This window comes from Marmota flaviventris, chromosome 8, assembly GCF_047511675.1.
Source record: "Marmota flaviventris isolate mMarFla1 chromosome 8, mMarFla1.hap1, whole genome shotgun sequence".
Taxonomy (NCBI): Eukaryota; Metazoa; Chordata; class Mammalia; order Rodentia; family Sciuridae; genus Marmota; species Marmota flaviventris.
In genome coordinates, this window is record NC_092505.1 from 78,112,609 (window position 1) to 78,133,777 (window position 21,169).

The window sequence follows — 21,169 nt, forward strand, 5'->3', positions numbered from 1 at the left end:
GCTCAGTGGTAAAGCTTAACGTGTGAGGGGCCTGTGTTCAATCCCGTCCCCCACCAAAAAAAGGTATAATACTGTGGTCATTTAGGTACCCAAATCTGTGGGGCTTTGTGATCTGGTAGCTTTGCCAGGCACTCCACTCCATCCAGTCTCCTGTAAGTGAGTTTTGGCAGGAATTAAAACCTTTTAAAATTGAACCTTGAGACGCTCCCTCCACACATGTAATTCAAATCATAAAATCCATGTTACCATTTGTACCTTAGAACTTGTCATCCCAATATAAGTTCTAGAATTGTGTTTTTTTTTTTTTTTTTTTTGTCCTCAACATTCTGAGTTCAATTTTTGAGAATCAGTCACTTTCAGTGTTTCCCTCTTGGCCACATGGATAACTTTAAGGAAAATCCTGGCCCTTCTTTTCGTGTATTGGCTATATTCTGGGTGCCATAGCCTTTGCTTGATCTATTCTTAGAAAAAAACTTAGTTTTTAAATAATTTAAATAATCAATTTTCAAAAATCATTCTGATTCTCAATTCAGCAATTACTCTTGGGAAGTCTAAAATAATCTCAACCAGTCAGTAGGCTGATCTGATAGTTGAAAGCATTACCTACTTTTGGGGAGCCCAGGTTTGCATCATCTTAATGGCCTTCTTCTAGGCTGCTCCCTCATCGTCAGGCATGGAGGACTTCAAATAAATGCTTGAGACTTGGTCTAGAGCACAAGGATGATTTATTAACCTCATTCCAAGGACATTTATTACACACAATTATGCCTTTCTCCCTCCCCCGACTCCTCCTCTCTCTTTCACCTCTGAAATTCCCATTATTTATCTGTCTGGAATGGTTTTGGTTCTGTCAATCCAGTTCCCCCTGTTGAAATGTCTCAGCCATCTCAAACCTTGCCTGAGACCTTTGGCTCTATTACTTCACTTCCCATTTCTATTCTTTGCTTTCCTTTGTAAATCTTGACTTTAACGACGATGGGTCAGTTTCTTTTTTCTAATCTTCCCTTGAATTGCCATCAGGGCAAAGGAAGACATCCACAGAGATACTCCTGTCACTGTGTAGGCAAGTCCCAAGAAAAGGCTGCTACCTCCATTCCATGACAGTGTGGAAAGGATGACAGATTTTTCTCCTTGGAACTTGGTTACTGGAAAATCTAAGAAGACCCGTTAAGGATCCTTCACAGTACCTTTCATCTCTACCATTGCACACATAGAATATGTTAGGTTAAATCATATAAAATTGCTGTTTTGTAGGTAAAATAAATGGTTTAATATTTAGTTTCATATGATTCAACATGATCAAGAAGTATTCTGTGTCTTGCTGGAATAAAATTAAGTAAAAACAAGCCTAGCTTCTATATAGTCATAATCTGAATGACTTTGCAGACAGCTGAATAATGGACAAACATATTTCACTTACTCTGAGGAATCCAAGGAAGTTAAAGTCATATACAGCAAACCTAAATTTTTATTTATGAATCAAGAGATCCAGGGGAGGTTAAGTTCCTTAATAGGCTAAACTTTGAATTCCTGCTTCAGGGGAAATTTTTCAGTGGGGAGGATTTAAGGGGGAAAAAAAGTAAGTAAAATAATAGGATAGATGGCAAAGCATTTTTGATGGGAAAATTAAAGATGGTGCATTTGTTTGGGGTATGCAAAGGCCAGTATCCCCACTGCTGGGGAGAAAGTGTTTGAAGTGGGTTTGCTATCATTAGCATTTTAATGATGTCATTTTGATTATGTATGTGGCCTGAGGTTTTTAAACATCTGGTGCCTTTTGTAAATGAAACTAATAAACAAACAAAGATTTCTCATAGCAACGCAGAGGACAGAGGTATTTCCCAGCAAAGCTCTTAAAAGGCCTCAAATCACTTGGCAACACGCTATTTAAAGGCACAAGGAAACATGTTAGGAAACTAGTTCTCTTTTTTCTTCTACATCAGACTTTCTCATTGTCTCCAGGTTCCTGAGTGCCACCTAAACCCCTCTGCATGCCTGTCTTCTCCCTCATTTCCATTTGGTGTCGGGAGGGGTCCCTCTCTCACACAGAGAACATCATATTTTCTATTAGTAGTAGCAATTGTCTGCAGCCCAGGCTGTATTTTGCCTTTCAGCCAGACCCCTGGGTTGCTTGGATAATATTCACAGTAGGGCCACCCCAGGTAGTACAATGGTAGGCTTGAAGCTCAGGATTGAAGGTCTATGGGGAAGACTTGAGAGTGATCAGCATTAAAACATGACTGAGAATGATGGAAACCAGATCCAGAGAGAGAGGAGGAACAGTGGTGTCCCTTGTTTGGAACACGGCCTTCCTGCCTCATCTCCCAGCTCCAACTCGTCCCAATGCATTATGCCGGCAGCAGTGCCTCCCCCACCTCCAACTTCTTGAATGCAGTTATAACTACTTTACTGGTAAGGCAGTCACAAGTTGGGATCAGGGGTCCAACTTGAGAGGCAATTGTCAAGCAACTTCCTAACTCACTTAAATTTTTTTGAGGCAGAAAGGAGTTTTGCTGACATTTCCCTTAAAAGGTAATCTTCTACGATTTATTCTTTTTAAAATTTATTTTTTGTTTGTTCTCATCAGTTATACATGACAGCATCTGTCCTATAATGCTCCACAAGAGAGGACATTTGTGGCTTTTATGTACATAGAATAGAATTAGAGACCCTGCGCTAAAGGAACTAGCTAAAGGCAAATGACTACAAGAGGAGGCAAAAAGCTAGGAGGCAGAGATGTTGTCACATTAGCAGGGACATTTCTGAAGCCACCACTCCCCTGTCAGAGATATCCATATACTTTCTGAAGGAGAGAAGAAGAAAACATGTAGTAGGAAACTGGAGCCTGCGCAGTCATTCATGGTTTATGTTTCCTCTAAAATTTCTCATTCAACCTCCTTGGGAGGTGAACAATTGTGTGCTAAGGAACTTCTAGTCTGCGTGGGGTCCCACCAAACAACTAGCTACTAACTCTGATATGCTGCAAGATGTACCCATGCCTGTTTGGGCTGAAGCTTCAAAGCTGTGCACAAGACCAGGAAAGATTCTACTTCCAAGAGAATTTTTTTTTTTCCCTCAGAGAGCGTCGTAAAGAGAATTTAAAATTAACTCTGAAAATTAGAGTTAGTATAGATAATGTTTAAATTTATAACCTCTTAAAGACAGTGTTTGGTGCCATTTTAAAGTTAAATCCTTTTTGTTTTTAAATTAAGAGTTATGCTGGGCGTGCACGTCTGTAATCCCAAAGAGGAGGCTGAGGCAGGAGGAGGATGGTGAGTTCAAAGCCAGCCTCAGCAATTTAGCAAGGTCCTCAGCAATTTAGTGAGATCCTGACTTTAAAGATATATTTAAAAAGAACTGTGGATGTGGCTCAGTGGTTAAGCAACTCTGGATTCAATCCACAGTACAGGAAAAAAAAAAAAGAGTTACATTTGTATTTTTAAATTAAGTGGAAAAATTCTTGATCTCTATTAAGGCATATGTCTCTTAACCTGGACCATATGTCTATTACAAAGGCACCAACTCCCACTTGCTGGCTCAGCACCTAAGGGAGGGACAAACACAGCATCTTCAGTGCAGAGCTCATAGCCCGCCCAGTGTGGGCTGGATTAACTGGATTTGTTCCTTGAGTCCAGGGTGCCCTTGGGCTCTGATACTTTTGCCTAGAATAAAATATTCTCAGTCGCTACTTTTTTTTTTGTACCAGGGATTGAACTCAGGAGCACTGCATCAATGAGCCACATCCCAAGCCCTATTTTATGTTTTTATTTAGAGACAGGGTCTTACTGAGTTGCTGAGTGCCTCTTTTGCTGAGGCTGGCTTTGAACTTGAAATCCTCCTGTCTCAGCCTCCCAAGTCACTGTGTGTACCACCGTTCTGGCTCTATTATTTTTAGTCTATATCTCAAATTTGCTTCTTATCAAAACTGTATCTCTTTACTTTCAGAATCCTCCATATCCCCATCCTATAGGTTTTAAGTCTCTAGGCACTGTTATTTAGTCTTTCTTTTCTTGGAGAACAAAATGCTTTGTCCCTAAGAACTTTTGTTACTCATGCTTATATGGACTTCTTTACCTGATACTGCAATTAGCTGTTAGTCCTTAAAAAAAGTACAAAATTTAAGTATATAACATGGTAACAAATAGCTGTATAACAGTTGAAGTTGGAGATATGGCACCCCAAAATATGCCTCTTTAACCTATTATTTTGAAGACACTTGAAAAACAGCAAGTAAAAGAGGGATACTCCTACCTCCAATTTCTTCCTGAAAACAGAGATAAAACTTCCATGTGAAAGATGCCCTTCCTGGGCTGGGGTTGTGGCTCAGAGGTAGAGCACTTGCCTACCATGCATGAGGCACTGGGTTCAATTCTCAGCACCACATAACAATAAATAAATAAATGAAAATATTGTGTTCACTTATAACTAAAAAATAAATATTAAAAAGATGCCCTTCCCTAATGTTATTTTGTAATATTTAAATGTTAATGTAACAATGTATGTGATAACTTCGTTATGCTTTACATTGGTTATATTAAATATTAATAAAATCAAGTGATTTTATGCTTGTTGAAAAACAAAACAGAAGAAGAAAGATGCCCTTCCTACAACAGGAGAGAAGAAATGTTTTTATCACTAAAGACTGGGAGCTGAGGGTAAGGGGCATCTGTATAAACAAACTTGGTTAAACTAACCCTTATTTTTCTAATTACTTCTCCACAATTGCCACTCTTTTCAACCTAGTATATACACACTTAGTCACTTCTTTGGGTCCTGTTTTACCTGAAAATGTTCCTACATCTGTGCAAATAAATTTTGGATGTTTTTTCTCCTGTTAATGTCTTATGTCAGTCTTAAATGAAGACCCTAGAGGAGTAGGGGACAGTATTTCCTCCCCTCCACACTATTATCTATAAGAGAGAAATGCACTTTTTTTCTTTTGGTAAATAAATTTGGAGAATACCAAAGTATAAAATGCAAGAATTCAACAACCAGTAACCAGATTTTCCTTCATCTTCAGAAAGAAAAGTGGTATAAAAGGATACTATAGGATATGTCGAAAGTATAATTACCAGCAGGTAAGCCATCAGAAAAATATTTTACTCGATAGAGTCGACGGTACAGTTTCTTGAAGGTAGGAAAGGCAGCGGTCCGCATCCACACAATGAAGTCATCATTGAGGAAACCATTGTTTCCTGGATCACTTGTGTCCAGCTCATAGATGGGCTCCTGCCAGTATGGGGGCTTTTCAGTTCCTGAGGGAGGAAAACAAGGGGAATGGTAGAGAAAAATCACCTATCTATCTCCTCACTTTTCCCTAGGATGTAGAGAATGAAAGAACTTCATTCATGAGGAAAGAGAAATAGAAATCAGACTTTTAAAAGTGTGTGTGTGTGTGTGTGTGTATGTGTGTGTGTGTGAAAGCTATCTGAATATGCAACAATTAAAAGTAATGGCCTTAAGGATTTTAAGGAAATACTCATGATAATTTCATAGGGTTAAAAAAAAGTGTAGAATATAAAAATATATGCATATTATGCCTTAACTATATTACACATGTATAAAACCTTGAAAAATAGGTAGAACAAAATGATATTGTCTTCAGTAGTATCATCATGGAAAATATAATTTTTATGTTTTATTTTATTTATTTACTTATTTATTTTTAGAAATATAGTTTAAAACTTTTTTTTGGTTGTAGTTGGACACAACACTTCATTTTATTTATGTATTTTTATGTGGTGGTGAGGATCGAACCCAGGGCCTTGCATGTACTAGGCGAGTGCTCAACTGCTGAGCCACAACCCCAGCCCAGGAAATATATTTTTAAAAAACATTTCACAAGTAATCTGAAGACAGCAAATTAAAACAAGACACTATTTCCATCCAAAAATTGGTTAATATTTAAAGAAAAAAGTGACAGGCATTGAGGAGGCTGTGGAAGGGAAACTCTTATTTGAAGCAGGCATGTGGATTACCATCTTTGATATTGCAATCTAAAAATATACATGAAAAGCTTTATTATTTTGCATATGTTTTTTTGGTGCAGAAATTCTGCTTCTAGAAATGTGTTCTAAGGAAATAGCCATGAAAGCACAGGAAGATTGGTTCACATAGATGTTCACCCCAGCACTGCTCCTGAAAGCTCAAAGCTGATAAGGCGGAAGAATTAGAAAGTGGGTGGAGGTGCAGAGGCCAGGAATAGCAAGCCTCATCCCGCCAGGAAGCGAGGATGCTGGAGGAATGTTGGAAGCAGTGGGTGGAAGGCAGTGCCAGGAGACACGTTTGTTGACTGCACTCTTATTCTCACACTTCCCACTCCACAACTGGGGGCATGTCTTTCTTCTACTCTGCAGAGAACTCATGAGAACAGTCTCATCTTCTTCCGCTTTTCCATTACCAACCAGTTAGGCCAGTGCCTGACACATATAGTAGGTGTTCAATAAATGCTTGAAAAAAGGAGGAAGGATTCCAACTAAATCTGACAGAAGTTGGTAATAAAAACCACACTGGATTTTAAAGAGTTAGTCAATTAGGGTAGATTTTTTTTTTTTACTTCCATAAAACTGGCTCTACTTGTAGGATGTGCACATGGTAAAAAGGAACCACTCTTTCTCAACTCTGACTTCTGACTAAAGTATTTCCTACTAAAAAAAAATCCAGAATTACTGTGGCGTATGCCTGTAATGCCAGTGGCTCACGAGATTGAGGCAGGAGAATCACAAAGCCAGCCTCAGCAACTTAGCGAAGCCTTAAGAAACTCAGTGAGACCCTGTCTCTAAATAAATTAATTAAAAACCAAACAAACAAACAATAAAACCAAGAAAGAGCTAGGGATATGGCTTAGTGGTTAAGCACCCTGGGTTAAATCCCTCCAAAAATAAATCCAGACTTGTTTTTGAAGCATGGGCTATGGTATTTATAAAAGCATATGCTAAATTTGGTTGGATTAATCTGCTGAAGTATGTTTGTATACAATTGTACTTCCTCTGGAAATAATCCTTTGCTGGAGAATCTTCCTTTGTAAACACTGTGGAGCCTGCCTATCTTGCCCCTTCCCAAGAACTTCAATCACTTTTGCTAGAAAAAATTTTGTTCAAAGTTGAAATTGCCTTTGGTGCCTGCACTGTGGACCTCACCTTTTTTCTACTTTGGCTTGAGATTATGACCTAAGGTGGAATGTCCTGTGGGCTACAGATGTTAGAAGCACCCAGTTCAAAGGGCTGGACATGGTGGTACATGCCTGTAATCCTAGTAACTCTAGAAGCTGAGGCAAGAGGATGGCAAGTTTGAAGTGGCCTGAGCAATTTAGCGAGACCACATCTCAGTATTTTAAAAAGGTCTGGTGATGTAGCTCAGAGGTAGAATACCCCCGGGTTCAATCCCCAGGACCACTGAAAAAACAAAAAGCAAGTTCAAAGGTGCTTTCTCCTATCAACTCCCAATCCCAATCCCACCCCATCCCATGCATCCAGAGTATAAGTAAGAAACATGGTTTAAGAGATACAAACATCCTTCTTTTTCAAGTTCCCTGGGTCATTTGTATTTATCTATTCATTCAACAATAAACATTTCTTGATTATTCACTGTGTATCAAGCACCAAAGATACAAACCTGCATAAAACCCATCTCCTTCCTCCAGGAATTCATAGACAGGTATGCAAAAAGAAGGGTACAATGTGATGAGTGACTCTTAAAAGCAAGAACAAAGTGCAGCAGGAGTTGAGAGAAAGCCAAGGACCCTTTTTGTTATAGGCCTATGGTTATGTGGTAAGACAAAACAACAGAATGTTGCCAAGTTCCTTTCAAAAACTGGTAACTGAATTATAGACACAGTGACCACACATGCTAGTTTGCTGAGAACAGTCTCAATTTATGTCTGTTTTCCCATCTGATTTAGCATGTACTACAGATAAACAGTGTACATACAATTTCATCCCACCAGCTCTCAGGCATGGTCTTTACTAGTAGTGTGTGAACTGCCCATATGCAATGAATGGCCTACTTACTAACTTGTGATTGTATGTGAAAGATGAGCAGGAATACTTTCAGTCAAAATCTAATATAAGCTATCCCTGTGACCTCTGCCAGCTGTTTCACATTCCAGCCAGCTAGCCCATAGTTTCTGTTTTGGCCTGTGAGTTGTGTGAAGCTGCCAGAGTGCAAATCAGTGGGGTCAGTGGAAAACGTGGGAAATTATAGGTTCAGTTATGTGCATATGATGAATGTGTGGGAAATAGATGGCAAGCACTCCTGCTGAGAGGAGTTTGAACTCTCTTGCAAAAGTGTTTTTTTCTATTTATTTTATGGTGTAATTGTACAACTACTATATTGTTTGATGTCATTTTTTATTTGTTAATAAACCCTTTTAGCTGTGAAGAGCTAAAAAGTGGGATGTATGTGTTTAATGTGAAAATGAGTAGAGTTTCTTAAGGAAGTTGATGAATACACCCACACCATATGAAAATCTAAAGAGATAAATCTGCTGAAGAACATCAGAATTTGCTTCAAAAGATTGTTGCTTACTTTTAAAAGATTATGTCCAAAGACAATGGTTCATTTATGTATCACTGTGAGCATGACTTTTTATTAACATCAGATGAATTTCTTTTAGTTTCATTTTTCTATTACAGATAGTTTTTGTAACCAAAGAAAAGCTTTTAATGTGTTGACTCCATTAGCACAAGAGGAACTTTGTAAAGAGTTAAATGAGGCCTTTTTTTATGTGAATGTCCTTACATATAGAAATCAGGTAAATTACCTATAATAGTTTGATGGGGGGGATTAATTCCTCATAGAATCAAAGCCAAGTTCTTAGAAGTTCAATCATTGAAGATGAAACCACCAACATTATTGTAAATGTTACTATAAACTCAGCTAAAAGCTTCAAGAGTCAAGTTTAAATTGGTTTGTAGTGACATAATAAAATGTAGTTTTGTAATGATGTAAGTAAAGATAATACTCTTGGTAAATTGAGAAATCGACATAGAAAAAAATGTACTTAAAATTGGTCATTGTGTATATATAATTAACAATTGTATCCTAGCAAGCTACAATATCTCATTAATCAAAACAAGAGCTGCAGTTGTACAAATTTAATTATTTTTGTATATTTACTAAGAAACTGAACTGCAAAATTTTTATAATGACACATGTTAAATTAAACATATTTCAGCATGATACCACTTACAGTACCATGGATAAGAATTTTAGAAATACTTGAACTTTTAAGGAATGTTTTTGTATATCAGATGGTGTGTCCTACAATGATCTTGAATTTTTTCTGTAAATGAATCTTCTAATTTTGGTTGCATTTTGCTCAAAATAGTTAAAAAATTTTTTGAAGTGTCTGAAATATTAAATATCAAAAAGCTTAAATTTTTGAAGATTTAATGAACTATAATTATTAAAAACCAAGCTTGCAAGTAAGATTGAATTCTAACTGTGTTAAAGCAAACAAATAATTTTTAAATTCTATAACTATGCTTTGGAACATCTTGATTTATGTGAAGACTTTTTAAAATATTTTTTTTTTTTTTAGTTGTAGATGGACACAATATCTTTATTTATTTATTTTTATCTGGTGCTGAGTATCGAACCCAGTGCCCCATACATGCTAGGCAAGTGCTCTACTACTGAGCCACAACCACAGCCCCATGTGAAGACTTTTGATAGCCCTGGACTGGATAAAATTTTCTGTTCTAGATGAAATGATACTGAGAAGGTCTAAGATTTATAGCATTTAGATTTAGTAATACATTCAAAAGAATCAAAAGTAGAAAAAAGACTATATGAAGTAAAAACAACAACCATTATTGATGAAAATATTTGGATTAAAATACTAGAATATTCTACTGAAAAGAAATTGAAATTGAGAATTTCTTCCACTTAGCCAAATTGTCTGTGAGTATCTTGTCACCTATAGAGTATTTTCTCAATAAAACAGTTTAGAGTCAAAAGAGAAGAATCAGTTAAAGGCATTAACAATTTCAAATTGATTAGCTAAAAAATTCAAATTTAAAAAGATTTGAAAATTTTTGTGAAAGAATTAAAATTAGAGGCTGGGGTTGTGGCTCAGGGGTAGAATGCTCACTTGGCATGAGCGAGGACCTGGGTTCGATCCTCAGCACCACATAAAAGTAAATTAAAAAAAGGTATCGTGTTCAACTACAACTTAAAAAAAAACAAATATTAAAAAAAGAATTAAAACTAAGGCTACAGTAAAAATAATAAGTTTATTAAAAATATAGGGGCATATATAAAGACAGATATTGTTGGCCAAGAAATTGTGAAATTATATCCAGAATAAATAAGGTGAATGTGTATCCTGAATAAACATCCTACTTTTGTTGTCTTGTAATATTTAGATAATAACTAAAGTAGTTTTTCTAAAAGTTGTTTTATTGTACACTTGTATGTTATTTTGATTTTTGAAGCAACTGCATTTTTGAAAGTAGATTTTAGTACAATTATTTTATAGGTCTATGAATGTTATGTCAATTTATTGATCAGTAAATGAAAACTCCAAATAGTATATAGCTAGTTGTTCTAGTGCCCCCTTTTACTCTCAAAAGTGCATCAGTTTGGATGATAAATTATATGATCATCCTGAATTCAGTTGAAGTAGCAAGTTTCTTAAAACATTGCCTTTGTCTTGATGGTAAATTGGGAGGAAATAGAACCAGTCATTTCATGTTTCTAGTAGGTACATGGAGGAGATGTACACAGTAGGGAGAGTTAAAGTGAAAAGGAGTCAAAGAAATAGATAAGAAGGACTCATAAACTTCTCTCCACACATTCAAAACAAGTTTTTGTAAAGAGGTTAGAATATTGAACTACTGTATAGATCTTACCTATAAAATGATCAGAGAGATTTCTGAAACTTGGATTCTGAAATTTGACGTACTTATCTGTCCACCATGTAAGTCCAGTCTTTAGCACTGGAACTTGGATATGTTCAGATGTCGAACGGGTATATGAAAGGATTATGGTATCTAAAAAAAAAAAGTTGTATCAGAGGTGCATGCTAGTAATTTTGCCACCTTTCAAAATGTAGAACCAAAATGCAGAATAGATGAAAAAAAGGTTTTTTTGCAGTCTCAACACTCCTACATGCCATAGATGCTAGAATCACAAGACCATTCTTTTTCCAGCTGAAGTTGAGGCAATTATTGAAAAATACTCTTGAGCTCCATCTAACTTGTATTCTCCGACCATTCCTTCAGATTTCTGGCAAGGAAGAATTTACTACATCGGTGTTCTGGCTTAACCAGGATAATACATACAGCATTAAAAAAAAAAAAAAAAACCTGCCCCTCAGCTGCAAGGATTATGTCCTGGATATCTAGGAAGTCATACACTACGGAAAAGGAACATCACAGAGATAGAAAAAAGTCACCTACCATTGAACATGCTGTTGGCAATAGCACCGCAGGGAGCAATGGGGATCTTATTGGAGGTTACTTTGAATGGAGCACAGTCCTCAACATCCTGGATGCAAGATGACACAGCAATGAGAAATGCTTTTGGCAAATTCTTAGAATACTGAAAGAGGGAACATTGGCAACATTGATCAACCTACCCTGTTTTATTGAAACAGACCAGTATTTTGGAATACTATCTGTTTTTCCCAGGCTTCTGGTTCACTTAGACAAGGACATTTTTGTGTTTTGGAGATATGCATGTACCTATGTGGGTATCTAAATGTGTTTCTTTTCTCATTAATAATCCATAGCTTACCAAAAGTTCTGTAGGAAGAAACTTAACCTTGTGGCTATGCTATCTATCACACTAAATGCTGGGATACATTTTTTTTTGTTTTGTTTTTTTAGGTGTAGATGGACACAACACAATGCCTTTATTTATTTATTTATTTATTTTTTGAGAGAGAGAGAATTTTTAAAAAATATTTATTTTTTAGTTTTCGGTGGACACACATTTTTATCTTATTTGTATGTGGTGCTGAGGATCGAACCCAACGCCTTGCACATGCCAGGCGAGCGCGCTACCGCTTGAGCCACATCCCCAGCCCCAGTACTCTTTCTCAATAACAGTTATCCTGTATATCCAGCTCCTTAATTCATGCAAAAACAAAATAAGCATTACTGTTTTATTAAACCTTAACTTTTGAGTTTATTTTTCATCCCCTTTTAGACTAAAAAAATCCCCCTGGTTTAAAAAATAAAAAGAATATTACAAAAAATTAAATAAAGTCTTACCATTAAATCCTTACCCATCAGTTGGTTATGACTTCTGGATAGGACATAGCGATAGAGGTTCTGATAGAAGCCATACAATTTGTAGTACATATAAACATCACCCTGAATGGGAGAAAAGTAAGAAGAAACAAACAGTAGGAGAAATTAACTGGAATGTTAATAAACTTGGACAGAAATTTTTAAGACAAAATGTACTTAAAAAAATTAATGGGAATTGAAAGTTTCTTTTTGGAAAATAGAAACCCAAGAAATAATTCTTAACAATCACTACTGGGAAGTCCTGGTCTATAGACATTATTGTAATGACTAAATAACCTATTTGTAAAGTTTTCATAAGGGCTACTGTTCTCTTGCCTTGAAATATTTTTTTATAACCAGGCTTTGTATTTTCAATATATAAAATTTGTTTTTACAAATATTGTTATTTCCTAGCTATATCAGGAAAAACACTTCACTAGGGGTTGTGGTAGGCACCTAAAGTCATATAATTTCAAAGCAAATATATGAAATATTATTCAAAATTGGAGCTACTAAGCATATTTAGGTGTCTGTGCATACTGGGCACATAAAAGCCATGTGACTAGAAGCTTCTTCTTCTTTTTAAAAAAACTTTTTAGTTGTAGATGAACACAATACCTTTATTTTATTTATTTTTATGTGGTACTGAGGATTGAATCCAGTGCCTCACACATGCTAGGCAAGTGCTCTATCACTGAGCCACAACCCCAGCCCTGAGACTAGTTGCTTCTTGTTGTCAGCCTCTGGATATTTTGCCTTTTTATCCCTAGGATCTAGCACAGTACCTGGCATGTAATAATTACTCAAGGAAAGGTAAGCCATCTGCTATGGACACAGATGGAATGACTCACTGATCCAAAAGAAGGCAATCTTTTTGGTACTGGGGATTGAACCCAGGGGTGCTTAACCACTGAGCAACATCCCCAGCCCTTTTTTATATTTTATTTAGAGACAGGGTCTTACAGAATTGCTTAGGGTTCACTAAGTTGCTTAGTCTGGCTTTGAACTCACAATCCTCTTTCCTCAGCCTTCTGAGCTGCTGGAATTACTGGCATGTGCCACTGTGCCCAGCTCCCTAGGGACACTTGACCACTGAGCTGCTTACCCAGCCCCTTTTTATTTTTCATTTTGAGATAGGGTCTCACAAAGTTGTGTAGGCTGGTTTTAAACTTGAAATTCTCCTTCCTCAGTCTCCTAAATTGCTGGGATTACAGGCATGTACCACCTTACCCAGCTAAGAAGGTGATTTTCATCCTAAAAATAAGTAGCCTTGTTGCCATGAGAGATACCTTTCCATGTGTGCTATTGTAAAAGGCTGTTCAGTCACAGGCTACCATTGTGATTTTACCTTTATGGTGACAAACCAAGCCTCTTGAAATCACCAGGCAGAAATAAGACAGATTTTACTAACACCACACATGGAAATGTCCAATGTAGTTGTTTATAATTAATATACCACATACCTTCAAAATAATGAAGGCCTGTATCTCAAAATAAAAAGGCTTACCTTTATTAAGTATATCTTCTTGATATATAGATATATAGATCTTCTCTCTTGGAAGAGCCTACCTCAGTATCCCTGCTGTGCTTAGCCCCTGATTTGTGGGACCCTGGGGAGCATGGCCTTCATGCAAACACTGATTTCAGAGCACAGGAGTTGAGATCATCCCTATCACTCTCTGCAGTAGATCTGAGAAGAGCTTTCTTCATGTCCTCCTGACTTAATCAAATGAAAAATGCATTTCCTTCAACTCCTCAAAGGTATCTCAAGGCCCTATTCTGTCCTCTGGACTCTGTATCCCTCAACTGCACCAAGCTCCCATTGACCTGTTCCCCTTCCTCCTCTTCATTGATGGCTCTCTACATGGGATGGATCTTAGTCCTGGCAGGTTTTCTCTTGAGTTTCCCGCTGAACATTCCACCCCAAGGAGGTGCTGCTCCTACCTCACACCCAGGTGGTTCCAAACCTAAACCATCATCATCTCCTGAAAACCCTCCTCACCTCTGCCCCTTCCCCCTTTCTCTTCTATTTCCTAACTTTTCTCCTTCCCTAGGGTCAGACCTGTCTTGTGGTCTGGCAGCTTTCTCAGCCTCCAGCTCCCTTCTCATTTCCCTCTCAGGCATCCCTCCATTAAAGTCTCTTGTGTGTCTCATTTTGTCTTGGTTTTTTCTTCTCAGAGGACCTAGACTAACAAATACGACTTTACTCAGCAGGAACTTCTCAATATTTCTTTGCCATGTCTTACAGTGCCTGACAATCAGGCCAAGAGTCTCTTTGGGATTAGGCAGTTACATATGGGGAATATCTCATGGAGGGGATCTCCCAAGAAAGTCTCACTGACATTAGCTTACTCTGTGACCTTGGTCAAGTCACCTAACCTCCCAGCCCATTAATTTTCTCATTACAAAATGAGTGATTGAATTCAAGGATCTCTAGTTACCTCCTGTGCTGACATTTGAAATAAAACCTATTTGATTGATTTTAAGAATCATGTTACAAAGTTGGGAAGGTAAAGAGTCTTAAAACTTAAAAATGAAGGAACAAAGGTGAATAATAATACAAGGAGTGTGGGGGGGTCATAAACTCAAGATTTGTCACCCTCACCCTGCCTTTTTTTCTTTTTTAAATACTTTTTTTTTTTTTAGTTTTGTTTAACCATTTGATGGAAATTGTCAACTTACGGAGGAGAGTTCAATAGAAGTATAACAGCACAAAGTCAACTGAACTCTTCAATTTCACTAACCTTCATAGTCTTTTGAAGGTTGAAGGGAATGGAGCAGGTGCATTGTTTGTCAAAATTTAAGGCATTTTCCCGCATTTTAGCACAATCTTCACAAATGTTTGTGTAATTAATCTGTCAGGCAGGAAAAAGAACAATTATTAATTTAAAAATTACACGAGTTCTGATCAAGTCCCAAGTATACCAAAGTCTTCAACTTGTCTGGGGCATGGAGCCTTCAACTTGACTGATGGGCATCACGTGCTGTGCAGGGCAAGTGGTCCAGGGTGTTTCACGGGGAGTGGGCCTTCGTGCAGCCTTTCATTTGAGGACCTGGCAGCATTTGGTCACTTGCCTGGAGTTCAGTGTTTCTGTTGCATTCTCATGCGTCCTGTTGGGACGAAGCCTTGCCTCTTGATCATAAAGAAGTGTCAGTAGGAAGGTATTAGTCAGTGACTCATGAAAACTGGGCTTATAGTCTGAGTCTAACCACCTTTATGAGGAAGTTGCTTCACTGTTTTGCCATTTTATTGTATGAAAAACATTCATATCTATACGTGTATGAAGATGAGGAAAAAAAAAGAATAGCGTTACCTTAGATTAGGTAGAGAGAAGAAGTGATGGGAGGGGAGAGGAGGGGGTGGGGGGGAAGGGAAAGATAGTGGAATGAAATAGACATTATTATTGCTGTGTGTATATACGTGACTGTATGACCAATGTGATTCTGCAACCTGTACGCTAAGAAAAATGAGAAATTATATCCCATCTGATTCAAATGTATGATATGTCAAGGTCATTGTATTGTCATGTGTAACTAATTAAAACTAAAAATTAAAAAAAAACACATTCATATCAATGGGTTATTTTAAATGGCATACAGAGGAAATTACCCCAAATGACCAAACACAGAGAAAGAAGTGTTCCAAGTATGATTATTGATGTATGTGGAATAAATCTAGTTTGAAAATGGTGTTGCATTCTGCTTGTTTCTTTATTTCTAAGTTTTACGAGTCAATATGTATTGTATACATGTACTAAACTATCACATTGTATTCAATAAATATGTATAATATTTACATGTTAATAAAGAAACTAAAATAAAAATGCACTTTTTTTTTTTTTTTTAAATTGAAGGCCCATATCTTTGGCTCTTGCTCTTTATCAGTGCGATTCATGGATCCTTGTCATTGGCACTCCTCTTACCTCTATTAGTGGCATGCCTGCTCCTCTGCCAGTGTAAAAAGCAACTGACTTTGCCAGGCCCTTGCACACAAATATGGCTGAGCTGACCAGCTTGAGGGCAACTGTCATTAATAGGTAAAAGGGACAAATAAAGCAACCACATGGGCTCTATTGCTATCTGTACTGGTGAGCTGAAAGAGGGATATTGCAAGCTCATCTAGGTCCCTGTTGAGGCACCATGTCCTTTAACTAATCATTCCCATTTATAGTCCTAAAGTTGAAAATTCCTGGAAATTGCATTTAAAATGTGAGATGGAGGGGGCTGAGGTCGTAGCTCAGTAGTACTTGTCTAGCACGTGTGAGGCACTGGATTCAAGCCTCAGCACCACATAAACTAACTAACTAAATTAAAAGGTATTGTATCCACCTATAACTTGGGAGAAAAAAAAAGTAAGAGGGCCCAGGTGTGGTGATGCACATAACCTATAAGCCCAGGGGCTGCCCAGGGGCTGCCCAGGGGCTCGGGAGGTTGAGGCAGAAGGATTGTAAGTTCAAAGCCATCCTCATCAACTTAGCAAGGCCCCAAGAAACTTGATGAGACTCTGTCTCTAAATAAAATATAATAAAGGGATGGGGATGTGGCTCAGTGCTTAAGTACTCCTAGTTCAATCTCCAGTATGTATAATTAACTAACTAAATAAATAAATAAAAGTAAGCCAGGACAAACCTCTATTTCCTGAACTTTCCATGCAGACAATAAAAGGATGATACCTATGCAAAAGCAGAATGCTCCTGTGGCAAAAAATATAGTGAAGAATGCCTGGTTTGAGAAGTGGAGCCGGTGGGCAGGCAGCTTTTGTTGCTTTATGGCTGAGTTCTCTGGCATTCTGGAGAGGTGATGTTGGAATTCCTTCTCCATGTTGATCCTGTAGGAGACTAGACACACTTCTGGGACATTTAGAACATTCCTACTCATAGTAATACCACATAGTGTTAATGTTACAGGAAGAATTACATGAACCCTTCCTTTGCAGTATCTTTTCTACTTCCTGGACTTATTCTTTAACCAGATCTGATATTCATCAGGAGCAGAGCTCTCTTCAGTCAGCTATTGCTAGGTATATTTTACCCAGGCTCAGAAAGACTTGTTGTGCTAAATGCCATACCTAGAAGGGATAGTCCACAGCAAGGTCTATAGAAATTAACATCGGGCAACAAACACACAGAAGTAGTCACTATGGGCTATTTCTGGAATTTGGTGACTAATTCAAGGCAAGCCCTCCCTGAAATGGGAAAAACAAATTTATCTTGAAGAACTTGCTCAGATCCTGGGATACATAAAGATAAATTAGGGCTGTCATTTTTTTTTTTTTCAAATCTGGCTGTCACCTAATGTGTGTATAAACCGAGTTGGAAAAATGCTCTCAGATAGCCAGCTTTGCTATTTGTGACAATGAGGAAGGGAGAAGCATACAAGGAATTGTAGAACACAGACGTTTAATTTCAGCAGATTCCTTTTTTTTTTTCATTCGTAAGAAAAAATCCCATAGAAAATGCAGATTAAAACATCTCTTTCTAATTTCTCCCAAGTGCATTATTTGGAGTAGCCCGGATAAGGTAAGAGAAAGATCATCAATTAAATGTTCAACAATGGTGTATGGTATTAGGCCTGGTTGGTTTTTGTTTTTTCCCCCACTTACTATCCACTAACATTTTCATTAGGCTGTTAACAATAGTTAATTATTTAGAAACTGGCATTAAGAATGTAGAATTAGGATTTTTAAAATTAGGCAGTATGTACATTTCTAATCTTCCCTTTTTATTAATACTAGGCAGAGATGCCATGGTGGACTGTTTTTGTGTCAAAGAAGGCAATGATTTTGGCAAATGTGCATTTAAAATAATACAAAATAAATGCAAGTACTTATAATAGGAGGTTTCCAATTCAGAGTCAAATCTTCCTCTTTGCAAAATACCAATGGGAAATTTTCTTGGGACATTTGAATCTGACTTGGAGGTGGTAACTAGCATGGCAGTCCTTGTCAGACAGTATGTGTGGGAAGATGGAAGCAAATACTTCTAGTTATCATATACTATTGTTTTACTGAGAGAACAGAGTTAAGAAGTCAAGTTTAAAAGGGAATTAACAGGCTATGAGATTAGATTATATGTGCAGTTGAAAAGGTTAAGAATTTAAGAATTAAGTTCTGTTTTCCTGGAACCTGAAACTCATGTAGAAGTTGAAAACAACTCCCGGAAATGCCCACTGATCATCTGGTTGCTCTACGAAAACAACCCCTCCCAGAAACCGTGCAATGATTGGCTATGCTGTATGTGAAGTCCCCGCCCTCTCCAAGGAAAGTATATAAGCTCTGCTTAAGCTGTTCCCGGGGCTCTCTTTGCTCTATTCAAGTGAGCTCTGAGCCCCAGCATGCTGGACCCCCAATAAACCCTTTGCTGTTGCATGAGACAGTCTCTTGGCGGTCTCTTCCTCCGACACTCGCCCAACCTTTACACAGTGTTGACCTACAAAATATCAGGTTTGTTTGTGTTTAGGAACTTGTTTCTGCTTTGGGTGGGAGTATACTACATAGACAATGCTTAGTAACAGGGCCATCCTGTAATAAATCAATAAAAATTATATTTCTTAGCCTTTTTATAAAACAACAAAAGAAAGCTAACCAAGATCCCAAACTAAAAGAAGCTTCCCATGTAGTATATTAATTACAGTTCTCCCAAGATACAGAAAAAAAATACATTGTATGATTAAATGTATATATAAAGAATTGCTCACATGATTATAGAGAATCTGCAGAAACTGCAATGTCCCAGTTGAGGTCTGCAGGCCAAAACCTTATAAGAGTTAGGAACAGCCAGTGTTTCCGTTAGAAAGTGTTAGGCAGGAGAATTCTCAGACATGGGGGAGGGTCAGCCTTTGGTTCTATTCAGGTCTTCAGCTGATGGCATGAGGCCCACTCAGAGGGCAGTCCACCAATTTAGGAATTAACTCCATTAAAATTTCATTCTATGATGGCTCTTTTTTCTCTTTCCAAAACATCCTCATAGAAACACTCAGAATAAATATTTGATCAACTATCTGGGTACCCTGTGGCCTGGTCAAGTGGACAGATGAAAATTAGTCATCATAGGAAGCACACACTTCTGGTGCATTATTCTGGAGTTATAATCAGATATATTATATTCACCTATTTCTTCTAAATAAATCTATTTTAAGTTTGCAAGTAAACTTATTATGCCTTGTTTTCAATATCTCCAGAACAGGACTCCTCAGCACTACTGACATTTTGAGTCAGGTATTTCTTTGTTGGAGCTATACTATAGCACTGCAGAATGTTTAACTGCATCCCTGGCATCTACCTGGTAATGTCAGTCACAATCCCCTCTAGATGCCAGTTGTAACCCCTCCCCCTATAGTTGTGGCAACCAAACATATTTCCAAATATTGCAAATGTCCCTTGTGGGACAAAATTGCCTGTCTGAGAATACTTCTAGACTGGTACTTATGTGACAGTTTGTTAGCAGCTGTTGTGCAATGATGTCATTAGAAATTTGTTGAGTGATTTTATAAATTTTTGCCTTCATTTTTCTTTAACCCCATGTGTAGACAGCCTTCTCAGGCATTATAAGCCATATTTTATATTTGAAGTTGCCTTATATCTCATTGTCTTTTCCTATTAGCGGTAAATATACTACATATGAATACAGAATCTGGAAGTTTGGGGGACGCAAATATAATGTTCATAACGGTCTCTTTTTTTTGGATTTGGCAAGTCAGTAGCAGCTTGGTGGATTGGGCTGGATTCTGACAGAAACAGATTGCAATGTCTTAATTTGCAGATTTGTTCATTCAAAAAATCATGCTTGATATACTTTTTTCCAGATTAGTCTAAGACATGTCACTTGACAGGTAGTTGAATGCTAGTATTTGGAAGATGTGATCCATTTTCTTTTTTACTTGTGACTGAGAACATCTCACTTGTTAGGGTTAAAGGAATAAAAATAGTAGGTAAGGTTAGGCATAGTTTGGATAAAATTTCATTCTATGATGGCTCTTTTTTCTCTTTCCTTTAACTTGCTGGGCTCTAGTCAGGATCGATAATGGAAAACATTTCCCTCAGTTCTTCTGTGTGGCTTTCGGTCTGCAGAGGTGCATGAGTGGCAAGTTACTAGTGTGCCAGAGTGTGAGATTTGCTGGACTTCTATTTGCTAGGCTCTGAGGCTTGACACTTCACAAAATTTGAATGTGGAATTTCATGTGGGATCTGTTTGCTTTAATATCTCTTATTTGCTGTATATGCCCGTGTCTCCAAACAGACCAGTTGGTGTCTTGAAGTGAAACAGGAGACCTGGGTTTGACTTCCAATTCTTCTGTTTGAACTAGTGTATGTCCCTTCTGAGATTCAGTTTTACTGTTGATAAAATGTGAATAGTAACATTCTTCCTTCAGGACTATTTCAGTGGTTGGTTAAACAGACAAAGTGTGACAACTGTTACACCGTTTGGCACAAAGTAGATAACCAGTCAACACTATTTAAATGAGTAAGCCAAGAAAAAGAATTTGATAAATAAAATAAAAACAGTACTGCACTTAATTCAAAGAATAAAATAAATATTCATGTGCCAATACCCATATCAATAATTAAATAAATAAGTAAACGGGAATAAGAAATAGTTCTTTCCTACAGAGGAATTCCAATGAAAATATATTAAGAGAGTAAGAGAAACAAACAAAAAAAATCCTTACAGTAATAATTGTAGCAGAAAAGAACTACCAATAGTTGTTAAAAAAATAGTGGGCAAAGTTTGAGGAAAACTAGATATTTGCAAATCCTCAAAATATGTTCCCCAAGAGAGAGAGAGAGAGAGAGAGAGAGAGAGAGATAAATTACAAAGGAAAAAACAGCGACTTTATTGTGGAGAAAACTGGCAGATACCACCTTGATCAGGAGATTAAGGCTGACATGACATCACTGGTAAAAGCCACATTAACATTATGTATCCCCTGACATG

The 21,169-nt window shown here is 37.4% G+C and overlaps 1 protein-coding gene across 1 annotated transcript; it reads right to left on the minus strand.

The window, feature by feature from the left end:
* Window positions 1–966: 966 nt before the first annotated feature.
* Window positions 967–17,057, minus strand: LOC114098982 (cell cycle control protein 50C-like). The gene is made up of 7 exons (XM_027943194.1): window positions 16,866–17,057; window positions 14,981–15,091; window positions 12,219–12,320; window positions 11,403–11,490; window positions 10,854–10,994; window positions 5,046–5,255; window positions 967–1,154 (listed from the first exon to the last, which is right to left on the minus strand). Exons 1-7 carry the CDS (start codon window positions 17,055–17,057, stop codon window positions 967–969), a joined length of 1,032 nt encoding a protein of 343 aa, XP_027798995.1.
* Window positions 17,058–21,169: the final 4,112 nt, after the last annotated feature.

Bases quoted from the DNA above. Each gene is read 5' to 3' on its own strand.
- LOC114098982 (XM_027943194.1), bottom strand. From the start codon at position 17,057: ATGGAGAAGGAATTCCAACATCACCTCTCCAGAATGCCAGAGAACTCA. The intron at 12,321-14,980 runs GTTAGTGAAATT...TCTCCCATTCAG, and splicing joins ACCTTCAAAAGACTATGAAG to GGTGATGTTTATATGTACTA. The intron at 5,256-10,853 runs GTAAGATCTATA...TTCCTCCCTCAG, and splicing joins TCTCTCTGATCATTTTATAG to GAACTGAAAAGCCCCCATAC.